Raw genomic sequence first — 24,136 nt, 5'->3', positions numbered from 1 at the left:
GGATATTAGAGTAAGAGATAGCATGTGTGAGATAAAGTGCTAAATGGAGAGAGACTGAGAAATGGAGATTACAAGCCTTTTTCAAGGGAGAATGTAGAGAGAGGTTGAGTGTGTGTCTGTTTGTCTCTCTCTGTGTGTCTGTGTGTGTGTGTGTGTGTGTGTGTGTGTGTGTGTGTGTGTGTGTGTTTGTGTGAGACAGACGGAAAGGGAGTGAAGGGAGGCAGAAAGAGTGATGCTACAAATAACTGGTCTCCATTCTGAACAAGGCACCCAAGTGTTAACCCTCTGCTCTGAGCGCACAGACGACACGGGTTGCATCCTAAACACTGCCCTCTTTCACTGCCCTAATTTATCCAGAACACATCTATAAAAAAGATTAAAAAAACAGAATGACATTTTTTTCTATATCTATCTAATCTGGATCTGTGCTTCTAATGATGGCAAAGTAAAACATTTAGGCTTAATCCAGATCTGTGTTTCCTTTCAGGCGCTTTACACGAGAAAGTAAATGTCAAAAAAGCGACATAATGTTTCCTGTGTCAAGCTAATTTTAGCTGGACAAGAAGCTTAACTACCTTTAGATACATGGAAATAAAACTGAGCTCATGGTAATCAAAAATAGAGGTTAAAAAAAAAAGGTGGAATGTCTTACATCATACCTGAACTTAAAAGCCATAAATGTTACCCTACGAGGGGAATAAACTAGGTGTGGTATATGACTCTGACAATAAATCTGAACAATGTGTTAGAAGTGAGGCCAAAAATGCCATCTTTCACCTGAGAAATATTACAAAGGTCAGTCCATTTCTCTTTTTCTCTGGAGGAGACTCCTGAAAGACAAATTCCTGCACTGTTGAAGCTCACTATTATCTTAACTACAAAAGAAAAAGACAAAAGCTCAGGTACAGCTTGTTCACAGTCTGCTGTTAACTCTTCTAAACACACCTCAATAGCTACTTATTAACTATTTTTTCAAGAATACAGCATGCAATTTATTACGTGCAGCAGACTATGTTCAGAAAATGCTTAATTATACATTTTGATCTGAGCTTATGTATCCCAAAGACTTGAAGCAGTTTTCAGGCTCTAATCAGCTCTGAAACAGCCTTACAAAGGATCAATGATATATGAGCACTAAAGGATTGCTAACACATCCAAAAAGACTTAAAAAAAAATGTTAGATTTCAATATTTTACTGCACTTAATCTCTGATCTTACATTGTTTGGGATTTCTAATTATTTCCATCCAATTGTGAAGCACATTACTTTCACTTGTATGGGTGGTGCTACATAATCAAGATTGACTGGTTGACAGACTGACTGATTAAAAAATCATCAGCTAATGGAATAATCTGTGTTCAACAAATATGTCACTTTATTTCTCCTTATACAAGTTCTCTAAATTATTGCCAAACGTAGTATTTAGTATTTATCCACACAGATTCAAATGAAGCCATTAATTTACATGAATGTTGTTCTAAGGCGAGACTCTGTATTAAATTGTTCATGCAATAATTTGCAATATGTTTGAACCCTGAGAGCCAAATAATCCTCACTTCACACAGATAATAGCTTCAGATCGTTGTAGAGGGTGGGGGTTGGGGGTATCTTCGTGTGTGTCTATGTGTGTGTGTGTGTGTGCGTGTGTGTCAGCACTCCCAGTGGGAGTTCCACTACTGGGTTAGCATTACATTTATATTTTAGGTATTAAGCTGGCACTCTCATGAGTAGCTTACAATGACTGAGCATGTGTGTTGCTCGGGGATAACAGCAACACACACACACACACACACACATATAGCTATTCACAGACACTGTGCCCACTGAAGGAATCGAACCTGTGACCTCGCCCTGGTCTTGCTAAATGAGGGAAGCTCTGCTATTGGTGATGCATTACCTATTTCTGGATAATGATTTAATACAGCACTGACTGGTCGCTGGCATCGGTACCTCACATCTTAAAAACACTTGTTCAAAAACCAAAATAGAGTTTAGACATTTAGTTCAAAATAAAAAATGATGTTATCCAAAATAAAACTGTTTACTACTCTATTCCTTATTCTTAACTATTTCGCTTTTGAATGTCAGACTTTGACTTGTAATAGAATATTTTGTACTGTCTTATTTAAAGGCAGCATGTGTGAAAATCAGAGGGGGGAGGGAGAGTGTCACATACACTATTTTGAGCAGCTGTTACAGTAACATTTATAAAATAATTATAAACTTAACCTCTGCATGTGCAGGAATATTTTAATGCCTTCATCCTTTCCTCATGAGGACACATAGGAGATGGGATCACATACAAACAAAAGGCTAAATGCTAATTTACCATGCCAGAATTAAATCTCCCAAATCCCGCTCCTGGCAGTACTGTGGATAGCACCACTTGGCCAGAGGCACAAATATACTTGATGTCATTTGTGCGAGTCACTGTTTAATTCAGCTTTATGTGCAATAAATTTCAAATTTGAATAGAAAATATCAACAACACGCAATAGCACAACATGCTGTCATCATATGCCCACTTGTCGCCCCTCTTTTACTCACATTTTTGCTAAATCTCTGAGCAGGGATGAAGGCAACCCCTGATCCATTTACTGCATCATTATGTAGTCTAGACTCCGTGTCATCTCTGCTGTCACACGAGCGCTGATAGTCAAAGTCCATTTCTGATTTTATTGCTGTTTGAACTATAGATCGCTTTACTTAGATTGTTTTTATGTTAATATTTTATATGGTCTATGGGTGAAGCAACATTAAATCACAATGAGGTAGATACATTTTTGTCATCGCCAAGGATGAAAATAACTCAGCAGAGGCTCGGATATAGAGAGACCAGGGGTGGGAGGGTGAGGGGAATCCCCACCATCACCCCCAGCAATTTGCACCCTGATTATATATAATTTTACTTAGGTAAAGGATCTAAATGCTTCCTCTACAACTCTTTAATCTTTAGGATAGTAAATGTATTCCATTTTTTTCTGCTAATGTTGGCCTGTTACTTCCATTAAGGTAAAACCCTGTTTGAGATATAGCCTACAATTAATAAAACAGCATGAAATGAGTAGATTAGATGTCCTACAGAAAGAAATCAGCAATCATTATGATGACTGAGCAACTAAAATGTGAAAATATGCAACTTTTCTCCAATTTATACTACTGTAACCTGAATATCTTTGGCCTTTGAACTGCTGATCAGACAAACTAAGTAATCTGAAGACATCATTTTAAGTTTATGACATGTTTTTACACATTTTAGATTACATAATTACATCAATCATAAAAAAGTAATGACAACTACTGCTGCTCTAAATAAAACAGATTTGTCTACAATATTCATCATCTACAATAAGAAGAGCTTTGCAATTTTCAAAATCAGTGAGTCCTCTGATGTTTTCATACCTGGCCTCACAGTTGCCTTCATAGGAGTGACTAAGCTGAATAAAAACCTTGCCAGCAGGAGAGATTTCCTTTCTTCAATCCCAAGTTCCTCCTCGGTGCATTTCTCACCTCCTATATATGCCTCGGGGTAGGAGGGAAGAAAATCTGAGCGGTGCCTGGCATTCTAAATGCTTGAGATTAGCTGGCTATGTCAGCTTAGCATCCGCCCAGATTCAGCTCCTCTGTCGCTCTGCTCCCCTCCACCCCTCTGCCTCTGCCTCAACAGCAGCAGCAGCAGCAGCAGCGCCAGCAGCAGCAGCAGCAGCAGCCACAGCGGCAACGTACTGCACTCTTGTTAAGTTAGCTCCCTTCCCTACTGTACTTCTAAGTGCACTCGAGCACAGCCCATTTGGGACTGCTGGTTGCCATGGCGCCCGTTCCATCCTTCCCACAGGAATGGCACTAGAGCGAGGAGAGTTGAGTGTGTGACGGGAGATGTCAGGCCATGAGAAAGTTCAGTGCAGTCTTTTGAATCGAAAACACAGCAAGTCTAAATTTAGGAAACAGGGTGGGGCCGTGTGGAGGAAGGAGGAAGATGACGTCTGCCGCATTTTCCCTTTTTAAGTGTGATTTTTTCACTGTGTTCCAAGAGGAACCCGGGTACAGTGACATAACCCCCTGGGGATCATCAGGAATGAAGGGAATGCAGTGAAATTGTGCAGAACAGGAAAAAACTGTGTGCTGCAACTGCATGCTGGGTATTTGCATCATTAGTGTGAAACTGCTTTGCTTCCTATTCCCAGGGAAAGAAAGCACAGATGGGAGAAGGCCTGGTGCTACTCGACGGGCAACTAACTCTTCCTCTGCTGGAGTCGAATCCCTTCACATGGTTCAAGTCGATAGTCTTCCACAAAAAGTCTGAGAGTCAGAGCCACAAACCACACGTTTGTTTCCATTATACAGTGCTCTGCTTGTTGTCAGTATCATCTAAACTTCTCTCCAGAGCTTGGCTGATTGGTCCGACCTCTCATTCGATTAAGTTTTAAGAGGGTACTTTGAAAAAATGTCACAACAACTAAAGCCTTCTGTTGAAGTTGTAAATGTGTGTTGCCAGTCAGGTGCCAGAAATGAATGAAATGTGAAATATTCGTCTCTCTCGTGAGATACTGTCGACTTTCTAAATGCAGCTCATTCCACAGAGTGCCTTTAAGTGAGTTATATCCTTATTACGCTGCAAACACAAAACTTATGTAAGATAGTGTGTGTCCCACCCCTCCCCACCCCCATTGCCAAGTAAACCTCTGAAACAACTGAAGCTGCACTGGTAATTCATTCCTTGAGAGACACTTTATTTATGCATATTCATGAATACTTACTGTTAATTCAGCATTTTCTAACTTTCTAACTAGAGTGCAAAGGTTGACCAGCAGATCACAGTACTCTATAAACAGCCATGTTGGTGCTATGCAGGTCTTTAAAGTCAAGTCTCTTCTCGGTTATATGACCATCAAACAACAATATGTGACTTTGCTACTGTATTGAGTAGTGTTGTACTGTTAATGTATTGTTCTTTCACTACACAAATGACTGAAAATAAAGCTTCTTTGGTTTCAGACAGTTGCTCAAGTGTTGCATTTGTGTGTTTCCATGTGCATGTGCTGTACAGACACTCAAGTGCATGAAACATGGATAAAATCAAACACTGATGGACTTTTTTGACAACCACAAGCAGCACAGACAAGCAAGCTTTCAAGGAGGCAGGTTCAGCACAGACAAACTATATGGGATGCTCAACAAACTACAAAACATTTATTAGAGAGTGGGTAGAGCATCAGTAGGGCAACACACCAAAGCCAGGAAGCTATAAACAATACACCAACGCGTAGCAACAGTAATCTAGCAAGGGAGAGTAAAACAGCAATTAAAACACTAACAGCTAGAAGAGCACAGGGCTGGAAAGATTAGGGAAATGGGCTCGAAGCGCACCCTGTTGGGAAAAGGGTGCCCTTCCCCAGGACATGAAACATAACAACACAAGAGAAAACTACAACCGAGGGTCAGAACAGGGCACCAAACACAGAGAGAACACAGATTTTCTGCACAACAGGTTCTGAAGAAGGAGCTTGACACACAAACAGAACGCAACACGGCAACAGAGCAACACTGAGCCGCCTCTGGAGCACACAAGCGATCCACCGCAGCGAGGAGTAAACAGGGAAACTGTAGCGCAGGACGCAACTCACCGTGTGGTATCCCCGGGCTATGGGCGGCTTTCCGGTGGGATACGGATCCACGGTGTCGATGATTGTCTGCCTCTCCCCTTTCTGGTTGATCTTCCGAAAGCGCCGACGGGACTGTCGGTGTGAGGCTTGCCGCTGGAAGTACTCCTCATTTTCGTCCATATAGTCCACCTGGAAACGACAGGGAGGGAGGGAGGGACACAAGAGAAGAGAGGGGGGGAGTGACTGTCTTCGTCTTCATTCGTGCCTTTCCCCACTCCCCCCCCCACACTCCTCCCCCAAAAAACACTCACACACTCAGTTTCATCAACCCCACCTTTTCTATACTCAATCTCTATTCCTCCGCCTCCTCCCTGCCTACCGCCCCTCTCGTTGCGTAAAAATAGAAGTGTGTGTGGGCTGCACACCTACGTCAAAGGGTGCTCACAACACACAAAAAAGAAAGACATGGGGAGGTAGAAACAGGGGGGGTGAGTGAGGAAGGAGGGAGATAGAAAGAAGAACGATGGAGAATAGATTTGACTGACAGACTGAGATAAACAGAGATGGAGGCAGAATAAGACAACCTCAACGCTCTGTCTCTGTTAAACATATTAACTGCAATGAAATTACAAGTTCAAACAAGATCAAATCCATGTTTCCATTTTAATGGACTGGGAGGAAGGAGGAAAAAAAAAAATCCACGTGGAAACTGGCACATACTGTAATGCCACTTCAGCAGAGCACTCAGTGAAGTCATATTATACAGTTTTCTGAGGTATTTCTGTCTAAATACTACTTAAACCGTACAGCTCTGTTGCCTGGTGGCTTTGGGTCATGATGGAATGACATATTTAAGGTTTTTCTTTTTTTCTTTTTTTTTCATTTTCTTCTTCTCCCCATCTCACTTACTACTTTCACTGCGGCTTCACATTTCACAGTGCTCAGCCTTTGGGATTACACCACTAAAATCTCTCACTCTGCCGTACCAGCTGCTGCCATGACAACGGTAGGGGAGCTGTGCGAGAGAGTGAGAGAGCGTAAGTGTGATTGTGTGTCTAATTGCAAATCTCTGAACAACGTGTGCATGCATGTGTTTGTACAGTACAGACACATGAGAGGCTTATTTTCCCTGTTTTTCTTTTCTTTTCATTTTTTTTCTTTGGACGTGTTAAGTTTCTGTGCTTGTGCATTTAACTGCAGGTCTGCACGTTTCTGTTTGTTCACCAATCTTAAACCAAGATAGTTTTATCATGCATCTTATACTCCAGCAGAATCCTCCTCAGTAATTATAGGGCAAGTTGGCACCTATAATAGTAAAAAAGGGTGAAAAGCCAGAGAGTGTCTGCAGCAGAGAGCAAAGCAAAGGGTGTTATTAATGGGGGGGGGGGTTTGTATGCAGCTGATAGAGGCTCAGTTAACAGAAGCCCCCTCCCCTCCCCATCGAGGACCCACATTCAAGGAGACACAGCAATTACAGCATGTGAAAAGGACATTACTGAGATGTTCTGTGACTGCATCAGTGCCAGCTAGTTGCTATTTGATACTGACAAGAGGGTGGTTACGTTTGATGTCTTCCTTTACAAGATGGCAAATAATTAGGGGTGCAACGATTCACGCACACGAAATCGGAAGCTTGTTGTAAAGTTAAAGATGCGACTAAATCGATAGGCAGACTGCTGGATCCATCTTAAATGTACAATAAACCATTGATAGCTTGGATCTAAAGTTACGAATAGGTTTACTGAAGCTTTGCTGCTAATTCTACTTTATTATAGCTGCTGCAGTAGACTCAGTGACCCGGCTTTACAACACGTGTAACTTTCAAAATAATAATGGCTGACTCTCATTTGATAATAAATCTGCGCAGTTGTCCTCGTGTTAACCTTTTAACCAGAGTAAAATATTAGCGTTGCTTGTCACTGTGCAATCTGGGTCAACCCGTGGATGTGAGTTGTTGCACGCTTAAGTTTAAACAGCTTAAAAAGGTTCTGCTAGAGTCCGGCAACACCATTTGGACAAACTACTTATGACATTATAAAATGAGAAAATGGATGCTGTCGTGTATTAAAATGTATCATCCCTGGCTCGTATCGTAGCCCACGCACCTACACAGACTATCTTATGAGGGAGAGATGCACACACCCCTTCAAAAAGGATGGATTTTTGTACATGCCAGAAAAGGTGGAGAGTGTGTTTTGTGTGTAGATGCACACAGACAGGCGTGCATGATTTTAAAACCTATTTAAAACTGGCATCTTAGCGCTACCTAAATGGACACGTTGGCTTCATTTACAACAGAGTGTGCAGTTTTGTTGGCTGGAGTTGTGGTAGTCAAAATATTTGCACAGCTTTGTTCTCTCTTCCCCTCAAAACACAACACCGTGTATGTGAATGCTGTGATGTGAGTCTCCCCTGTGTGCATGTGCAGTCTGTCCTCCTGCCAGGTCTCCATGGTGACGGAGGTCGCGTGACTCTGGTCCTATTCTGTTCTGGTGGCACCTGGAAACTGCTCTTCATCCTATTCATCACAGTCTTCATATATCATTTTGTTATCCTGTTCAATGCTGTATTCTGTAATTTCAGTTCTATTGTGTACACACATTTATTTCACACCTGTCCATCTGTTGCCCTTTCTGAGGTTTCTTTCTTTTTTTCCCCCAGTTTTTGCCCAGTTAGGGCTTTTAGGGAGTTTTTACTTATTCGTTTGAATCAAATGTTCTAAAGAAAAAGGACATAGTATTACTGTAGAGACTGTAAAACCCCCCTCAGGTAAATTTGTGATATTGGTCAAAAACATATTTGACCTCATTTCTGCAACAGGTCAACAACAACATGTAAATTGTTATCCATCTGTGTCTTGTGCTCTGTGTTTTCTCAGTTCCTACTTTTTCATAACCAGGTTCCTCTTTCTGAAGTAATAGGTGCTGTTTACTTAAAAGGGGCACTCCACCATTTTTACACATGAAATTTGTGTTCATTGTCATTGGTTTTCATCTCACTCATCATGATGAGTACTACTGAATGTAAACCTGATGGTCAAAATGTGTGTGTTACAAATTGGACATGTGGTGTTTTGAAGATGTGGGCAAATATGCTGTTAAGTTGCATTATGGGAAATGTAGGATCCAGTGTTTTTAGAGTTTAATGAATTCAACAAAATGCCATATTTATTCTCCTGTCTTATATGTCTCAAAGGGTTGATATCAATAATACGGGCACTACAGTCTGATCGAAGTCACTGGTCTGAGGTATAGAGTGATGTCCACCTCATTCATCAGGGAGCACTGTTAAGTTATCTCCAGCGTTTATTTATATGACACTATGCCTTCCCTAATGGTGGGTGATATCACCTCATATTGAGGACAAGTGGCATTATTCATTTTTTTCAAGTGAAAATAGGATCTTCAATTTAAAGTGCAATCCAATGATTTAGATTCAACTTTCTGGCCCTCCTGTCACATTAACCAAACTCATTTTCGTCCTATTTGATGAAGTGTTATCAAATGAGCCAAACTGAAGTTGCAGTGAGTATACCGCACACCAGTTTACTCTCAGTGATACTGCCAACAGCTGTTTGATTTTGTACAAGGTCGATTCACAGTTCACAGTTTCACAGAGGAATATTGTCACCCGAATAACGTCAGGCTTTAGAGAGCTTCAGTTCAACAGATTGTGTTGCTACCTCTGCTTCTGTGTCCCACTGAGAAAGGAATGATTTCTTTTTAACTACTTTTTCTGCAAGCCAACATTTGATTTGCCATAAAACTGGGTCAGAGTTTCTACCAGCCTTGGATGCTAACAACTCACACACACACACACACACACACACACACACACACACACACACAAACACACACACACACACACACACACACACACACACTGGAAGGATTCCAGCAAACGCACAGTTAATACAGCTGTGATGAAATGCTGATAGAAGGCACTTACACAGATTAATAAAAAAAAAAAAAAACAACATCACAAGCCAACTCTCTGGGGTGTTCATTTCAAATTATATCCATTCTCTGATGTAGGTAATGTACATTTGGTGATTGACATGGGTGTAGCTCCCTAATTATACATGATGTAATTACAAAATCAATATTGGTGATAATTTTCCAGTATGCTTACAGCAACAACTGATTAAGTCTAAATACGATTTAGATTTAGTCTTTGGGATCCGAAGTGCTGATGGTTTCCCTTGAAGCCTAAATCAGGTATGGATTTATTAATGAGCTGCAGTGACAGGTGAATGAAACATATTACTTAGAAATAAGGTAGAAAAGAGCCACAGCAGTATATAGAAGTCATTATGTTAAAATTAAGGCAGTTCAGTCAGGAAAACTTGAGTATGTGCTCTGCTTCTGTATCCTGTTGTTATCCTCGGTTTCTCCATTTGGGTACAAAAGGGAAACATTTTTCATATTAAAAATTAAAATTGCATTCTGTATATGTTTAGTGCTGTTTGAGTTTGTGTGTGTATGTGTGTGTGTGATGTAGTAATGCCTTTGACACTTGTGTGCTAAAAGTGTGAAAAATGGGACTTACCACAATCATCTCTGATGGTTCCAGAACGATGCACTCACATCCACGTCGCAGGCTGCCTGCCGACCGCTTCCCAAAACTAAAAAAAAATAAAAACAAAATGATGAAAAATGAAGAAATCAGCTTTTACTGATGACAGCTTAGTTCATGTTGTTTGCCGCAATCAGTCTCCATACAATCTGTAAGTCTGTGACTGTGATATATTTCTTTTGAGTTTCAGCTCTCTGACAGCCAAGAGGCACATGGAGATTCAGAGTCTATAGGCGCCTCTCTGCCCAACATTTTAAATATTCAGTATGGAATTTCTGTATAAAATGTCAAACAGAGCTGCCTTGAATGGACAGTTTCTCCTTTCAGCTGTGACCACTCCCACCTGAAGGGAAACACCCTCCCTCTGGAAAAAGTTCACTTTCATGACGTCACAATTTGTACAGTATGCCTCGTTCCTAATGAGGAATGAGGAGGGAACGAGGGAATATTAAAAGCAGCGGAGACCAAAATGTCTCAGAGAGCGGCAGCAGGCATGGAAATTCTTAGCATGAGGAGATCCAACTTGCGGGTTAAGTGAAGAATGCCGTCTTTGTCCAGCGTCCGACCTCAATGCAGTGACACAAGACCCTCTTTGTTTGTTATTTTTAACATCTTGCGATTCAGAATGTGACCCACATCTTGTTGGTTTGCTGATAGTTTTGTAAGATAAACTCAAGTGAGTCAAAAAGCGCGCAGTGCTGTCGAGTTTGTGTGCCTTGTTGTTCTGCATTATTTAAAGTGACGAGCTGGGATTTTATAACAGGAAATGAGATGCATCTCTTTAAATTTTCATTAAAGTTAAGATGGAATGTAAGTTCATAACATTCATATTTGTTCAGAATTTTTAAAAACACTTGGTTAACAGAGTAGTGGATTGACAGAATAATCCTCATTATTTTGTATCAACTTATGTATTCAGATGTGATTTTAATGAATGGATTTTTATTTTAATGAATGGAATTTTTAATAATATAATAATGTTATTTATGAAGTGTTCCCAATTGTTTTGTATAATTTTTCTATATTATTACATGTATTTATACTATAAATCTGATCTGATTTCTTTTAGTGCAGCAACAATGGATATTTCAGTTGTCTTTTGAAGCAAAAATATCAAATATCTGCTGGTTTGAGTTTTTAAAATACAAGCATTAGCAGCTTGTCTTTGTAATATGTGTGGGTTAATTACATTTTTGGGGATTTTGGACTATTAGTTTTCCAAAACAATCAAGTTAAGAACATCACTTTGAGCTCTGGGAGGTTGTGATTGTATTAATCAATTCAAGAAGATAGTTCAGATTAAAGGTTAATTAAGGCAATGACTCATGAACTCATCTTTGTATCAAACAGGCATTAAGCCAATTCTTCTCCGACCACACTTGTGTGACTGAGTAACTCTGGATGAAGAAAGTTCTCCTTAGCACTCTCCGGTGAAGTGAGCAGTGAGTAACGGTGTGGTTACCTACACTGAGGCTGTGGAAGAGGTGGCAGCTTTCATCAATCACGCCGACAGGTGCTGACGCCTTGCACAGCGTGGTCTAAATGCTTCACAGCTCTGGGCCTGTAGCTACATGTTGTTGTGTACAACTTGGTCAGGGTGGAAAATAAATACCAGCTAACTGCACAGAACTGATAAATTTTGGCTGAAGCTTGTGAGATACTCTATCTGTCACTCTGGCAAAGAGCAAATAATGATTTTTGTGGTGCGTTTGGTTTTCTAAAAGTCAGTTTAGCTGGCTTTGCTTTTCTCTTTCTGCCTCCTCTCACAGGCAAGCCTTTGTTAGGTTTTGTGTTTTTTTGCTCTTTTGTCAGCTGTTCTGTTGTTTCTATGCCAGTGCTGCAATTTTACATGGCTAATTCGTCAACTTTCTGATAGCTCTTGTTTTGCTAATAACTCCACCCGATTCCTGGTTAACTGCTGAGAGGCATAAACTGGAATCAAAGACAACATGACTGACTGGCCGGACAACAGCGAGCTGCGTGAATAAAGGCAGCGAGGGGGTTAATGCTGATGGTTGCTCTTTGCTTTGCTTGAGCTTCGGTTTAATGCGTTTTAGCTCTGCTTGTATCCCCGATGTACACAAGCCTGAATTCCACCACAGGGCCAAACAGAGCCACAGTATAGAGAGCTTACTCAGTATTTTCGCTCACGTTCTCACAAGAAGACAAGTGCTGGTTCTTTTGCAACTTATTTCCAGCAAAGATGATTTGTCAGCTGGGCAGCAGCTTCAGAGAAACGAACGAGTGCTTTTGATCTGGTTTTACAGACATTTGGAGTCGGTACCAACCCTGATCCTGTTGAGCCTCTCTTGGCTCGCCGCACTGTGGAAAAGCGAGTAGTGATTCCACCCAGTACCCATTACTAAACACGTTAGGCCACCGAACGCAAACACCAAAGTGACATGTTCAATCATGTTCCACCATTACATTCCTGACATTAGTAATCCAAGCCTCCATTTTACAGGAGGCAAATGCCACTAGCAATGTGAGATATTAAAGAAGGGATTATGGAAGTGGAGAGTGAGGGGGGGTTCTAACACAAAGGTGTCTTGTTTGGAGATTAAAAGCCTCCACTACTCTATGACTAGTCCTGAGCAAATTAAAAAAGCACCAGACCTGATGTGTGGGTTAATGTATATCAGGCAAAAAGTATAATTAAAACAAACATCAGATACTCCCAATGGATGCTTGGTTGGGTTGGGGTGACCCATGCAAATATTTATTTTTAGTAGCCCTACTAATGATGCCCTAGTGTGTACACAATATACTCACTATGAATAATTCAGCAATGGAATAATGTAGCTTTACGATTTGATGTAACTAGTAAATGGACTGCATTGATACAGTGTAGAGCACTATATAAATACATCCAAACATGCAGACAAATACACACCTACATAATCTAATCTGTACTGCACTCAAATCCTATCATCACATACATCAGCATTGCTGCTTCAAGTTATCCCATTTATGTCCTATGTTGTCTTTTTTGTCACACTATTTCAATTCACTTCCTCATCTCTTGAAGGGGAATTTTAATATGCAGTCAGAACACGTTGAAATACTGAGAACAAATGCATAAAGAGGAGAAGCATATAGGTCCCTCAAAACACACAAAAAAGCCCCTAAACAGATGGGAACATTTCAAGACATTTTTTTGTAACGGTGGCATTTTCTCTTTGACAGCATACTGCTAGGGTAATGTTATATATTGTAAATAACCAGTTTAAGACTTGTAGGAAGCATCAACATCCAACCCCATAATTATGGCTGGCAATTTTTTTTTCCTGAAGGTTTCATCTATTCAACTTGGCACTTAACAATACAGACGTGGCTAAAAACAAAGCAAACAGGATGTCACACATCAGCTGTCTGGCGATTACAGAAGTGAAACCCGAATTTAATGAATATCCTCATTACTGCCGCCTGTGCAATCTTACAAAATCTGTCAGATGACTTGAGCACTTCAAAGTCGTAAACATGTAAATCTCAACCATTGACACCAAATGACTGAGTCTTCCACTCAAAGGTTGATTCTGACGATGCCTTTTACACCTGACTTGGCATAACACTTCCTGGGGTAGGCGATGGAAACACTATTTAAAGCTTTAAACCAAGAGAGGAAAGAAAACTAAAAAAAAGTAATGCGGTTGGTTGTTAATGAAAGATTCAGAGTAAATGATGGTGGAGAAATCTGTGGAGTTCTCTGGTGGCACCATAATCGAGCTTGACTTAGTGTTTGAAATAACATTTTGTGTTTTACCAACCACTTCCCTGGAAAAAAAAAAGTTCCCACATTTGTTTCAGTTGTTATTTCAGACAGGCAGCCAGTATCTCTATTTTAAAATTAAACCCTGACTTTCTCTCTCACTTGACTGGTTGACATCTTTCCTGCCTCGGCAGCCTCGCATTTCCCCCCGTTACACAACAAGCTTGGGTGTCTGGAATGTCATTTCACATGCATCACCAGCCTTTCACTTTGTGAGCCCGGCAGCCCACCACCAAAGCCTCAGATCCATTCTGCCGTCTGACTGAACCGGTGCACTCCCTAATCTGCACCCCTGGTCTGAGCTGGAAGAAGGTGGAGGAGGACATGGGTGGCTGGGGGGGTTAGGAGGGGTTAGGGGGTAAGAGGTGGGGTGTCTCCTCTCTCTGTTAAGCCGTTTAACTGAGCAAGTGGTGAGAGGGCATACTGGCTTTTTTAACCCAACAGACCCCTAAGAAGGACAAAGATTAAACTCCCTGGTTATGCAAGACTTTAGACCCTGCAGAGAGAATAAGAGGTGAGTGTAGGAGGAGGGAGGAGGGAGGAGAGTCTCAGGAGTGATTGGCCATGACTGTTAAGTCAATGAAAACAGCATCCAGGCTTGAAGGGGTTTACCAACATCCTCTCAGAGCTGCAGCTGACCATCTAACCACCTCTCACCGTGCAAACATAAACAGAATTCCTCGGAGTAACAGCGTGGCTGAACCGCACACATAAGCCGAACCTTTGCCCCGCCACTTCTGAAATAGAAGCTGACACTGCAGCCAAGAATGTGCGATTGACTCGTGACTTTTGCTTCCCAAAATACAACTTCACTGACATTGTAATGGCAAAGAGAAAAGGGCAGTGAAGTAGAGAGCTTAGTGGGGATAAAAAAAAAAAAAGACTGGGCTAGCTGTTAAAAACTTTTCCAAGAGGTGTCAATCAATCATTGCTGCTAGCTATCATCCATTTCTAACACATCCCCCCCCCCCCACAGCAGGGACTGCATCTTTGTTTTGGTTTCAAAGCTGCCAAACTCGTGTCTTACCCTCCCAAATATGGAGAACACACACCCCTTTTACTGGCAGCACACTGTGCACACTGACAAATCCAAAATAACATCAAAGTCAAGTTTCACATTCCAGACTTGAAGGTTTTACTGCAACCAGCTCCCGGCTTGGAGACGAGTCAGATTTTTAAATTACAACCAAAACACTGAAGTTTTCTAGGCAGTTCTTTAGTGAGTCATACACAGGAGTCAAGCGCTCATGGTTGTCTGGAAACTTACCCCCGGCACTCCAAACTCCTCCCAGAGGGACACTGCCACCTGATAAGATAAGAGGATCCCCCCCCCTCTTCTAAAATATCTGTCCAACGTTAGTCCACAGTAAGTCCAGCAAGCGAGTCCCGAAACTTTGGTGTGACTGCGGCATTATCGTCCTGCGTGCACTCCGGTGCTGCTGTCTGAGATTTGTGTGTGAGAATGGGGAGTGTGTGGCTCTGAACGTGTGTGTGGATCAGCCTCTGTCCAATGGCTCTGCCCCCTTTCTCTCTCTCTCTATCTCTCTCTCTCTCTCTCTCTCTCTCTCTCTGTAATGTGGTGCGTTGACTACAGCCAGCATTCCAGCATACGATTCACTTCCTGCTACAGAGTTATAAGTGAGCGAGAGGGCGGAGGGCGTGTTTGTATTTGCGTGCGTGCGTGTAGGTGCAGACCAGTTTTTTGGTACATATTACTCATGAACTTGGTGACAACACTGTGAATCATCTCAAAGTAAATGTAATTAAATAATTTCATCTTTTACTATTAACTTAAGATATATGTCAGGTTCAATCACAATCACAGCATAGCAAAAAGATCATTAAAAACCTGTTTATTTTCTGTTCTTAGAAATGGATCAGAAATATATGTATTTAGGATATGGCTGGATTAATATACTGAATATGTTTTGGAGGTGGCAGGAGCAGATAGTGCTGATCAATGATTGGAAACGAGACTGGATACTAATTTACATAATAATCTGTGACGTCTGATTGTAAACATTCAAAACTGGTCCGTTCACATTGAAAACAGCTCAACACAACCATACACAGATGACTCACTGCTTCTGCTTTTATATATTAAGCCCAGTTCAGATTCACGATGAGATAAGATATCACTTTGAACTACTTGCAATTTGCTGGTCTGCAAAAACCAGTGAGACGGTGTATTGATGGTGTATTGATGATGTATTGACTCTGTGCTAGCGTTCTAGCCGACATTTTTTTTTGTAGCTGGATATAATTTGTAGTGTCTGATAAGGTGTTACTTCCTACAATTTCATTTCCAGTATTGATGACATTGTGATACTTGCATCAGACAGTTGTTCTAGCCTGTCTATGCATACTGTACCTTTCCCTATTAAATAAGCCATAATAAATGAATAAAAACATGAAATGGAGAAAACGGCTCCCTTTCCCTCCGTCCAAAATGCTGCCATTACGATCAGCTGATAGTCAGCTGACATGATCAACTGGCTTTGCTACGTGTTTATTGGCTGTTGAAACAGGTAAGCATGTTTTATGGTCTAAAACCAGCCACTGGCAACTTGACAAGCTGAGTCACAGGCAACACCACCAGCCAGCGTCAGTCGAGCTGAGACATGCCTCTTCAAAACCGATGCAACGTTTCCCTCCAACTTTCTAAAACTGTTTTGTCTCGCTGTGAATGTTCGAGCGGAACTGGGCTAAAGTTTGACTTTGCAGGACAGTGGCAGGTTGATGACGAGGGGTTTTTTTTTGGAAAGAATGTTTGAAGGGAAGCATGTTCCGATGTTGCTTGATGACATAAAGAGATGCAATGGAGAAATAAGATATGAGCAACACAAGAGAAAGGCTGAGAATAGAAACAGCTGGAGGGCCATGAAAGCCAAACTACAGCGCAGATGATTGATCGGTCAGATTCAAAACTGGTCGACTTTAATTATCTAGTTATCACAATCGGATGATATTTAAGAATGAGTTGAAGTCTTAAAATTTCAAAATTATGAGGCAGTTGTTATGAGGAAACAATTTAACAGGTCTTGCATTGAAGCCTGTAAATATCAGTATTTCAGAGGTATCCTACGATCAGCGAATGGATTTATTACTTTGGTTTGACACTTCTGTGAACTGCTGTTGGCCGAAACCAGAAGTTATTCTGAAATGTGTTCCTCTAATAAAAAAGGAAAATAATTCTCATTGCTTGCACCAGTTTTGAAATGTGACACTTGATAGTAAACATGTTTCAACATCTAAACAAGGTTCATAAAACTAACTGAACTGAATAATCATATAAAATTTAATCCAAGGAGCAATATTCTTAAAATGTGAAGTTAAAGTGTTGTTTTTTTATTTACAATGGGACTGAAAATCAGTTTTTTGAGCATGTTAGTGTCCACTTCAGCAGAAAATATATGAGCAACACCTAGAAAAGATGAGTGCAATTAGAAAATGTCTGTCATCAACCGTCACTGATGAGTCTGTCTAGGCTGCTGCAGGCTTATAAGACATGATTTGACCTCTACCGCCCTTTTTTTTTTCCTGCGGTTCACACGTACAAAAGCGATGAGGCCGACATTTCTCTGCTTACTTAAACCCCCCGGCTGCTGATATGAGCTGATTCAGTTAGGAGTTGTGGTTTTGGTTACCCAATATGAGGGCTGATGGTCAGGAAGCTGTTCTCTGAATGACCGGAGGTAAAGTCCTGACAGCAGTCAACTGATCAAGATAATAAATGTGTGCAAAGCCATCAAGCATGGGAAGTGAAACCAGCAGGAGGTTAATAAAGTCTACATGTTTTGCAAGTTAAGAGTTTCTTTTGATGGTATATATTGAAACTGTAACTGAAATACTTTCATTACACAACATTTATAAATAGAGATGCTTCCAAAATGCTTACATGTACATTTTAAGAGAGCAGTTATTTTCATGCCTTGTCAAATTTGAAGCGTTTCCGTATTTTAGAAAATGATTACAATTATGACCATTTCTTTTTTTAAAGTTTCACATTGGCAGAAAGTTGTGAGTGGCATCATTGACACTTTATTTAGAAATGATTTGTTTCTGAAGGAAAATTCAACTCTCCCACTGCCAAGCCTGTGTCAAAATGTTAAGAGGATTTTAAAAATTAGACAAACTAAGAATGGATGCATTTCCTTTAATTAAATGTTTGAAGCATACATGTTTTACATCTATGTCACCCACTTATTAAGATGTATGTAACTTGTCTGTATCTGATTTCACACTGGCCTCTGGGTTAAACAAGGCACATGGCTCCAGCTTCTTCACTTAATGACTGAGTCATTCATCTTCCCTTGGATCACATCTCACTACAGCTACCAGAGACGAGGTGAGGGGAGCGGAGAGAGAGAGAGACAGAGAGAGAGTGAAGCACTGAGAGAATGATGGAGGCGTATCAGGTTTTCAACCTTGCTGCCAATGTAGATATGAACAGCCATTTCTGGGTAGGGCCTGTCTGAAACCCAATTCCACCACATCTTTAAAAGCTTCAGGAAGTCCCGCTGGACTCCATTCAGTTCCTCATGTCACAACCAATTTCCCCTCAGAGCAATTTTGCACTCACTATTTCTCCTCTTTATAGACTAGGTGATGCAGTGTGGATGTGTTTGTCTCAATCACAATGCCAATTTAAATAATGTAGCTTAAAGAAAGAATGAAGGAAGCAAATGTTCAACAAATACTGTAAATTGAAATCGACATCTATAATCATTTTGAAAAGATACAACAGTGGCTCAGACCTCAACACCAACCACTGAATCTTAAAGTCTGAATAAGGAAAGATTCAAACAAAATCAACGTCACTTCTTGTGACAGCACTTGTGAAATCATTGAAGCAAAAAGCCTGACGGTTATTTATTTTGATGTCAGATGGCTTCCAGTTAAACTGACGCTGTCATCTGTCAAGTAACACACTGTTGATTTCACATTTACTTACTGTAACTAGGAAGTTATCTGGTAGTGTTACTTTGAATACAGTCGTATCATTTTTGTCATGAAACGGTTTTATTATTCACTTTTCTCACTCTTGAGTTGGGAAAGTACTGAGTGACTTTCATGACCCAGAAGTCCTTGAAACCTTGAATCAGAATGTGTTGCTCTGAATGTGTCATTTAAAAAGAAAAAGCATTCTTGTCACTCTGGGAATTGGTCTTGCTTCATTCCCCACATTTTTTTTGTTTCAAATAGCAGCCTTAGTCAAAACACTGTGGTGATTTCAACAATAAATAAACCAAATTTATCCAAATTCAATTACAATTTTCAATAAATAAATTATGACAATACCACTCTGCCAATATTCAATCAGTATTGCATCATTACAATGTGGGCAGTATATGCAAATGAACACTGTTTAACTTCCCTCCATGTTGCCTGCACCCACCTACAGCTCCCCCGCTGATTTGCTGGCAAAAGTCTGCTGGGTGATGCAAAACTTCATCATCCTTCAGACTAAAGAAATTGTCATATTCAAAGCGGAGCAATTTCCCCTTAAGGCCTAAATTGAGCTAATCAATCAACCCACAGACCACAATCTGTAACTGGTCATACTGGGATTAATCAGGACTACTTTTTAGAAGTGTAGCACGAGAGAGAAACACGTACTGATGTATTTAAATAGTTGATGTTATATATATCATTAACCTAGTTCTTCTATGATGTGTTTTGGCTGACTGTACTCTGCAGGTCCATCCATTTTAATAAGGTTTAATATTTATAAGCCATATGTTGATCCAATATTTGTCTAACCTGCTACTTCTGTGTTTAAGGTGTGGCTGAGTTTATTTTAGTATAATCATGGTTAAAATAAATCAATATTAATTATTGGTAGAAGATGGGATGTGAACCACAGGCTCAGATGTCAAAATAACACACTTTGTACATCCTGATCATCTCACTAGGGACTACGGATGCAAATGAGCAGCTCTGCCATAATCCAGCATATTTACAGAGATCTCTAATATCGATGTTCCTCAATATGCACTGTCCCTATCCAAAAATAAAGTATTATCATTATTATCATGTAGTGGTTTTACAGTACTAAAAAAACTGTAAAGGTACTTTCTCTTTTGATTCTGAAAGAGAACAGTTGTCACTCATACAACCACAAAATGTTGCTTTTCAAAAGGCAAAATCCTGACTGTAGTTTGTGTAAGTGCAGAAAGTGAGAAGTGTCAGTTTCAATTTTACAGATGTAGTTTTATTATGATCTTCAACCTTTATTTGGAAATTTCAGTGATTGAGATTTGTGTATCACATTTCTAATTTAGTGCAACTGATAGAAAAAAAAAAAGGCTGTCTTGTGCTGTGTTGTTGACATCACTCTAAAACTGAGCTAATTATCAACCCTGTAACCCCACGCAGAAGACCGGATCCATCCCCAGGCTTCCTTGCAACATATGCTTAGTAAACATTTTCAGAGCCCTGTCCTCCCCTGTGACTGCAGTTGGGCATTAACTTTAATCTGCCAATACCTGCAAATCCCCCTCCGGCATCCCACACATACTTTCACCTTGGCAAAACTGAAAAGGTTATATTTGAGAGGGGAGCAGGTTTTTTGGCATATTTCCGATAGCCTTGCGTTCTAACTGCCTCCCACGTCTTCGTGAATCCGGAGAATGACCGCTGCTGCTGCCGCCCCCCTCCTCCCCACTGCACTGCTGGGACGGTTCTGCTCCACAGGCTAAAGTGGCGGGCCGGAGCTATGAGTGGCCGTAGGTATGTTACGCAAGCCTAATGGATGAAAAAGATCATTGTTTTCGAGACGCCCACAGAGATGGTTCATGTAACAGATCCACTTGTGAAATCGCAGCTTTTTAACATTTGGATCTTGGCTTCAGAGGTTGTGATCACTGCTGTGAACTGATTGCTGAGAGCTTGAGAGGGGAACGTGAATCTTAAGTACTCTGAAGCCGCCATAGAAAATTATTATCCATCACGGAGGTGGGAGCTAATGACAAACTTGTTCTTTGCCACACGTCTGTCTTCAAATACTCATATTTGAAACTCCTGGCACAACCTAACTTATGAGAAAAGGGGACAGAATTATAATAATTGTATGTCTTGTTGTAACACTAGGGTACATTTTACGCTCTCTTCTGTCATCTCTTTTCATTCTGGACTTTACCTTGTTAAGGCACACGCAGCATATATACAATAGAGATGTTGTGAATGTATTGTTTCCCTACAATTGCAGGGAGGTTATGCTGATGCCATGTGTGGTGCTCTGCAGTAAGTCCTAGAAAGTGTGGTCCTTGTTGAGGTAGATCCACTAAAACACAGCACAGCACTCTTTTTTTTTTAGCAGATAAAAGCAACGACAATGTATATGTGACATACTGGGCTATCAGGATATTTTAGATTAGACCAGCATGTAGCACAAAGTGGGAGTAGCTGTGGTGGTTCGCTTTCATATGTTAACACAATCACATTTTGTCCAGCGGCTGGAAAAATCGGATACATTTGTTGCTCGATACTTCTCGGAAACTTTTCTAAAAGAACGATTGGGTAAATCCCAGCAAACAGGTGTGTCCTCTGTAACCTTCTGTGGTCACTGCAAACAGCGAGTCAATTTTGGTAAAAGGAATCGCTACTGTTTACTCCTCTGGATAGACCAGAAAGAAAACAAAGAGGACAATCAAACTTGGCTATCTCTTGCCAGTCCAGGATTAGCTTTTTATCTTTCCTTTTGTGACTGTTCTAAACAGGCTTTGAAGAGAGGACGCCCCCGGCATGCTAGTGCCAAGATCGAGCCTTTCAAATGGTGACCTGAACCAAAATGGCTGATGATCCTACCTGCTTCTGGGCAGGAACATGGACTCCTTGATGAAGACGGAGCCAGATAACAGGATGTACCAGCAGCTTCCAATGTCGTCGGGGCTGGAAGACAAAAAAGAGGAGAAAGCAACCACAAATTAGCACTGAATTCAACTGAGTGTAACCGTTAGTCAGGAAATGGCCAAAACATAAAGTGATGACTCTATCTTTTAATGTCATATACTGTATTTCTGACAATTTAATTACATTTTTTATCAAACACAAAGAAATCTTGGTGAAAGCTTTAAATCCAAGTTACTAAATATTCAACTCATACTGCATAATGACGTTCTTTAGATATGCGAACAAGGCAGCAAAAACATGACAGTGTCCTTTGTTTTATGTTAATATATTTGCTTTGTGATGCACTGTTGCTGTAATTTAATGCATCAGTGGTGTAAGACTGCTCGCTGTGTGCCAAGTACAGATCACTGATTTTTAACAAGAGACAAGAAAGGGAGACAACATGAGAGTGGAGAGTGTTGGAGGGGGAGATAAAGAGAGAGAGAGAAAGAGAAAGAGAGAGAGAGAGAGAGAGAGAGAGAACTATGAATGAACTGAGGAATCATTTCTCATCCACCCACACTCGTGGCCCTGCTGAAACTCACAGACAAGGAAAATGGGCATCACAGACGAAGTAAACTCAAAATGACCCCTGGATGATGCAGCTGGCTGGCATATACTAACAACACTACTTGTAAACAAACACACACACACACACACACACACACACACACAAGTATAAAAATCTACACACTAGCACCACACTTGAGACTTTTGTCTTTTATTTGCAGTTTTTTTTCAAGGTTTAAAGTATTACGTAGCAGCTGTAGTGAACCACAGACCTTATTAGAAGAGAATTTGCTTTTATACAAACAAATTGTAAAGTACACTTCTCAGAAATGAAATGCGGTCTATCCGTGTTAATAAAGCATGCTAAAGTATAAAAACGTTTCTTTTTAATGCATCAATTTAGCTTCCCTGCTCATCTCAGCGATCTCTGGCTTTCACGGCCACCATAGGGATTGCAGAAAGATAATCTCACGGGGCCGAGATACGCTGAATGTTCTAGGATCAGTGCATGCTGGATTATCAGAGAGGGTGTACACTATCATACAGAGAATGTAAATAAATGCTATGGAGTCGGATAAGAAAGTTAATACGCGCTTTCATTTATATGTGACGGGCCAGAAGGGCTCAAAAGACAAACATAGCATATGCAGTCACCATGTGGGTCAGGTCAAATATCAACAGAGGATCTTGGTATATTTACTGGTGATTCTTGGTGTATACTGTACAGGATTACTTGGGATTCAATGTTAGCTCTGCTGGAGCTGAGCAAAGCAGTGGTGTGTGTCTTTACTTTCACTTGAGATCAATTGTGATTTTAAGAAACTCCTTGTTTGACAGCTCTAAATCAAACATGTCACCTTACAGCTCTCTGACAGTAAAGAGGAACCAGATAATTCTCACAAGGAAGTATCTCATGACACGTAACACTGTTATCAGTTCTCCAGTGCTGGGAATTTGACATGAGGTTTTGGTAGAGGTGCACAAAAATAGGCATGTCGGTAACAGGAGTGTATTGGCTCACAAGATTCCCTGTTCAGTTTTCTCGGATTTGGGGTCATGGTTTGGTATATGATTTCAGTACAGCAAGACAAAAAAAGATTGATAATAATACTTTGGTCATTCATTTTTTTGGGGAAAAAAAGCTAACATCCAAAAATAACTCATTGGTAAAAACTATTTGTGAAACAGTTTTGTTTTGCTGCAAAGGAAGAAGGAAACAACAACCTTCCTTTTTCTTGTAAGGAGTCACCAGCTGACAGCTGATGATATGCTGATTTATGATCCAATTGTAAATATAGTTGAAACTAGTTCAACCTTAAGCAGCTGCTGCTCACATACTGATGCTTCAGTATTAATAAGCTAATCATATAATAATATTTCAGTCAGAGGGACCATACAAAACTATTTCTATTTTAATGCTGATTTTGCTTAAGGTGCTTAAAAAATAATACTTTTCTAAATATTGGGATTTTCTTTTTCAAATTGTTGCATTTAATTCAAATTCAAGCATACGATAAACAAGACAAATATTGTGAAATATAACTTTGCATCCCGAATTAAGGAGGTTGTACTCATTTCTTGAATGTTGCAAGCTTTTAAGGGAAACTACTCCTTGAACCAGTAAAGGGAAGAGTCATGATATTATTTTGAAACTGAAACAATTGAGCCATTTACTTGATTATCATCAGACTGCGTCACTACTGTACATGTTTTGCAGTCAGGCTTTGCCAAAAGGCACAAAACCTATAATTAACTTAGCTATTGATGGACATCAGCTAAACTGGAA

At 40.4% G+C, this 24,136-nt stretch overlaps 1 protein-coding gene across 2 annotated transcripts in view; it reads right to left on the bottom strand.

Annotated features, from left to right (window-relative positions):
* rapgef2b (Rap guanine nucleotide exchange factor 2b) overlaps nt 1–24,136 on the bottom strand; it is a 109,026-nt gene that overhangs the window by 46,281 nt on the left and 38,609 nt on the right. For both annotated transcript variants that reach the window (XM_053324345.1, XM_053324344.1), the window contains exons 4-6: nt 21,757–21,840; nt 10,152–10,227; nt 5,625–5,792 (exon numbers count right to left, since the gene is read on the bottom strand). In XM_053324345.1, the coding sequence (XP_053180320.1) occupies nt 5,625–5,792; nt 10,152–10,227; nt 21,757–21,840 (328 nt within the window). The remainder of the gene's footprint in view (nt 1–5,624; nt 5,793–10,151; nt 10,228–21,756; nt 21,841–24,136) is intronic.

This window comes from Scomber japonicus, chromosome 8 (genome assembly GCF_027409825.1).
Source record: "Scomber japonicus isolate fScoJap1 chromosome 8, fScoJap1.pri, whole genome shotgun sequence".
NCBI lineage: Eukaryota > Metazoa > Chordata > Actinopteri > Scombriformes > Scombridae > Scomber > Scomber japonicus.
Note: the sequence above shows the minus strand (reverse complement) of the source record. Positions and strands in the feature narration are given on the sequence as shown.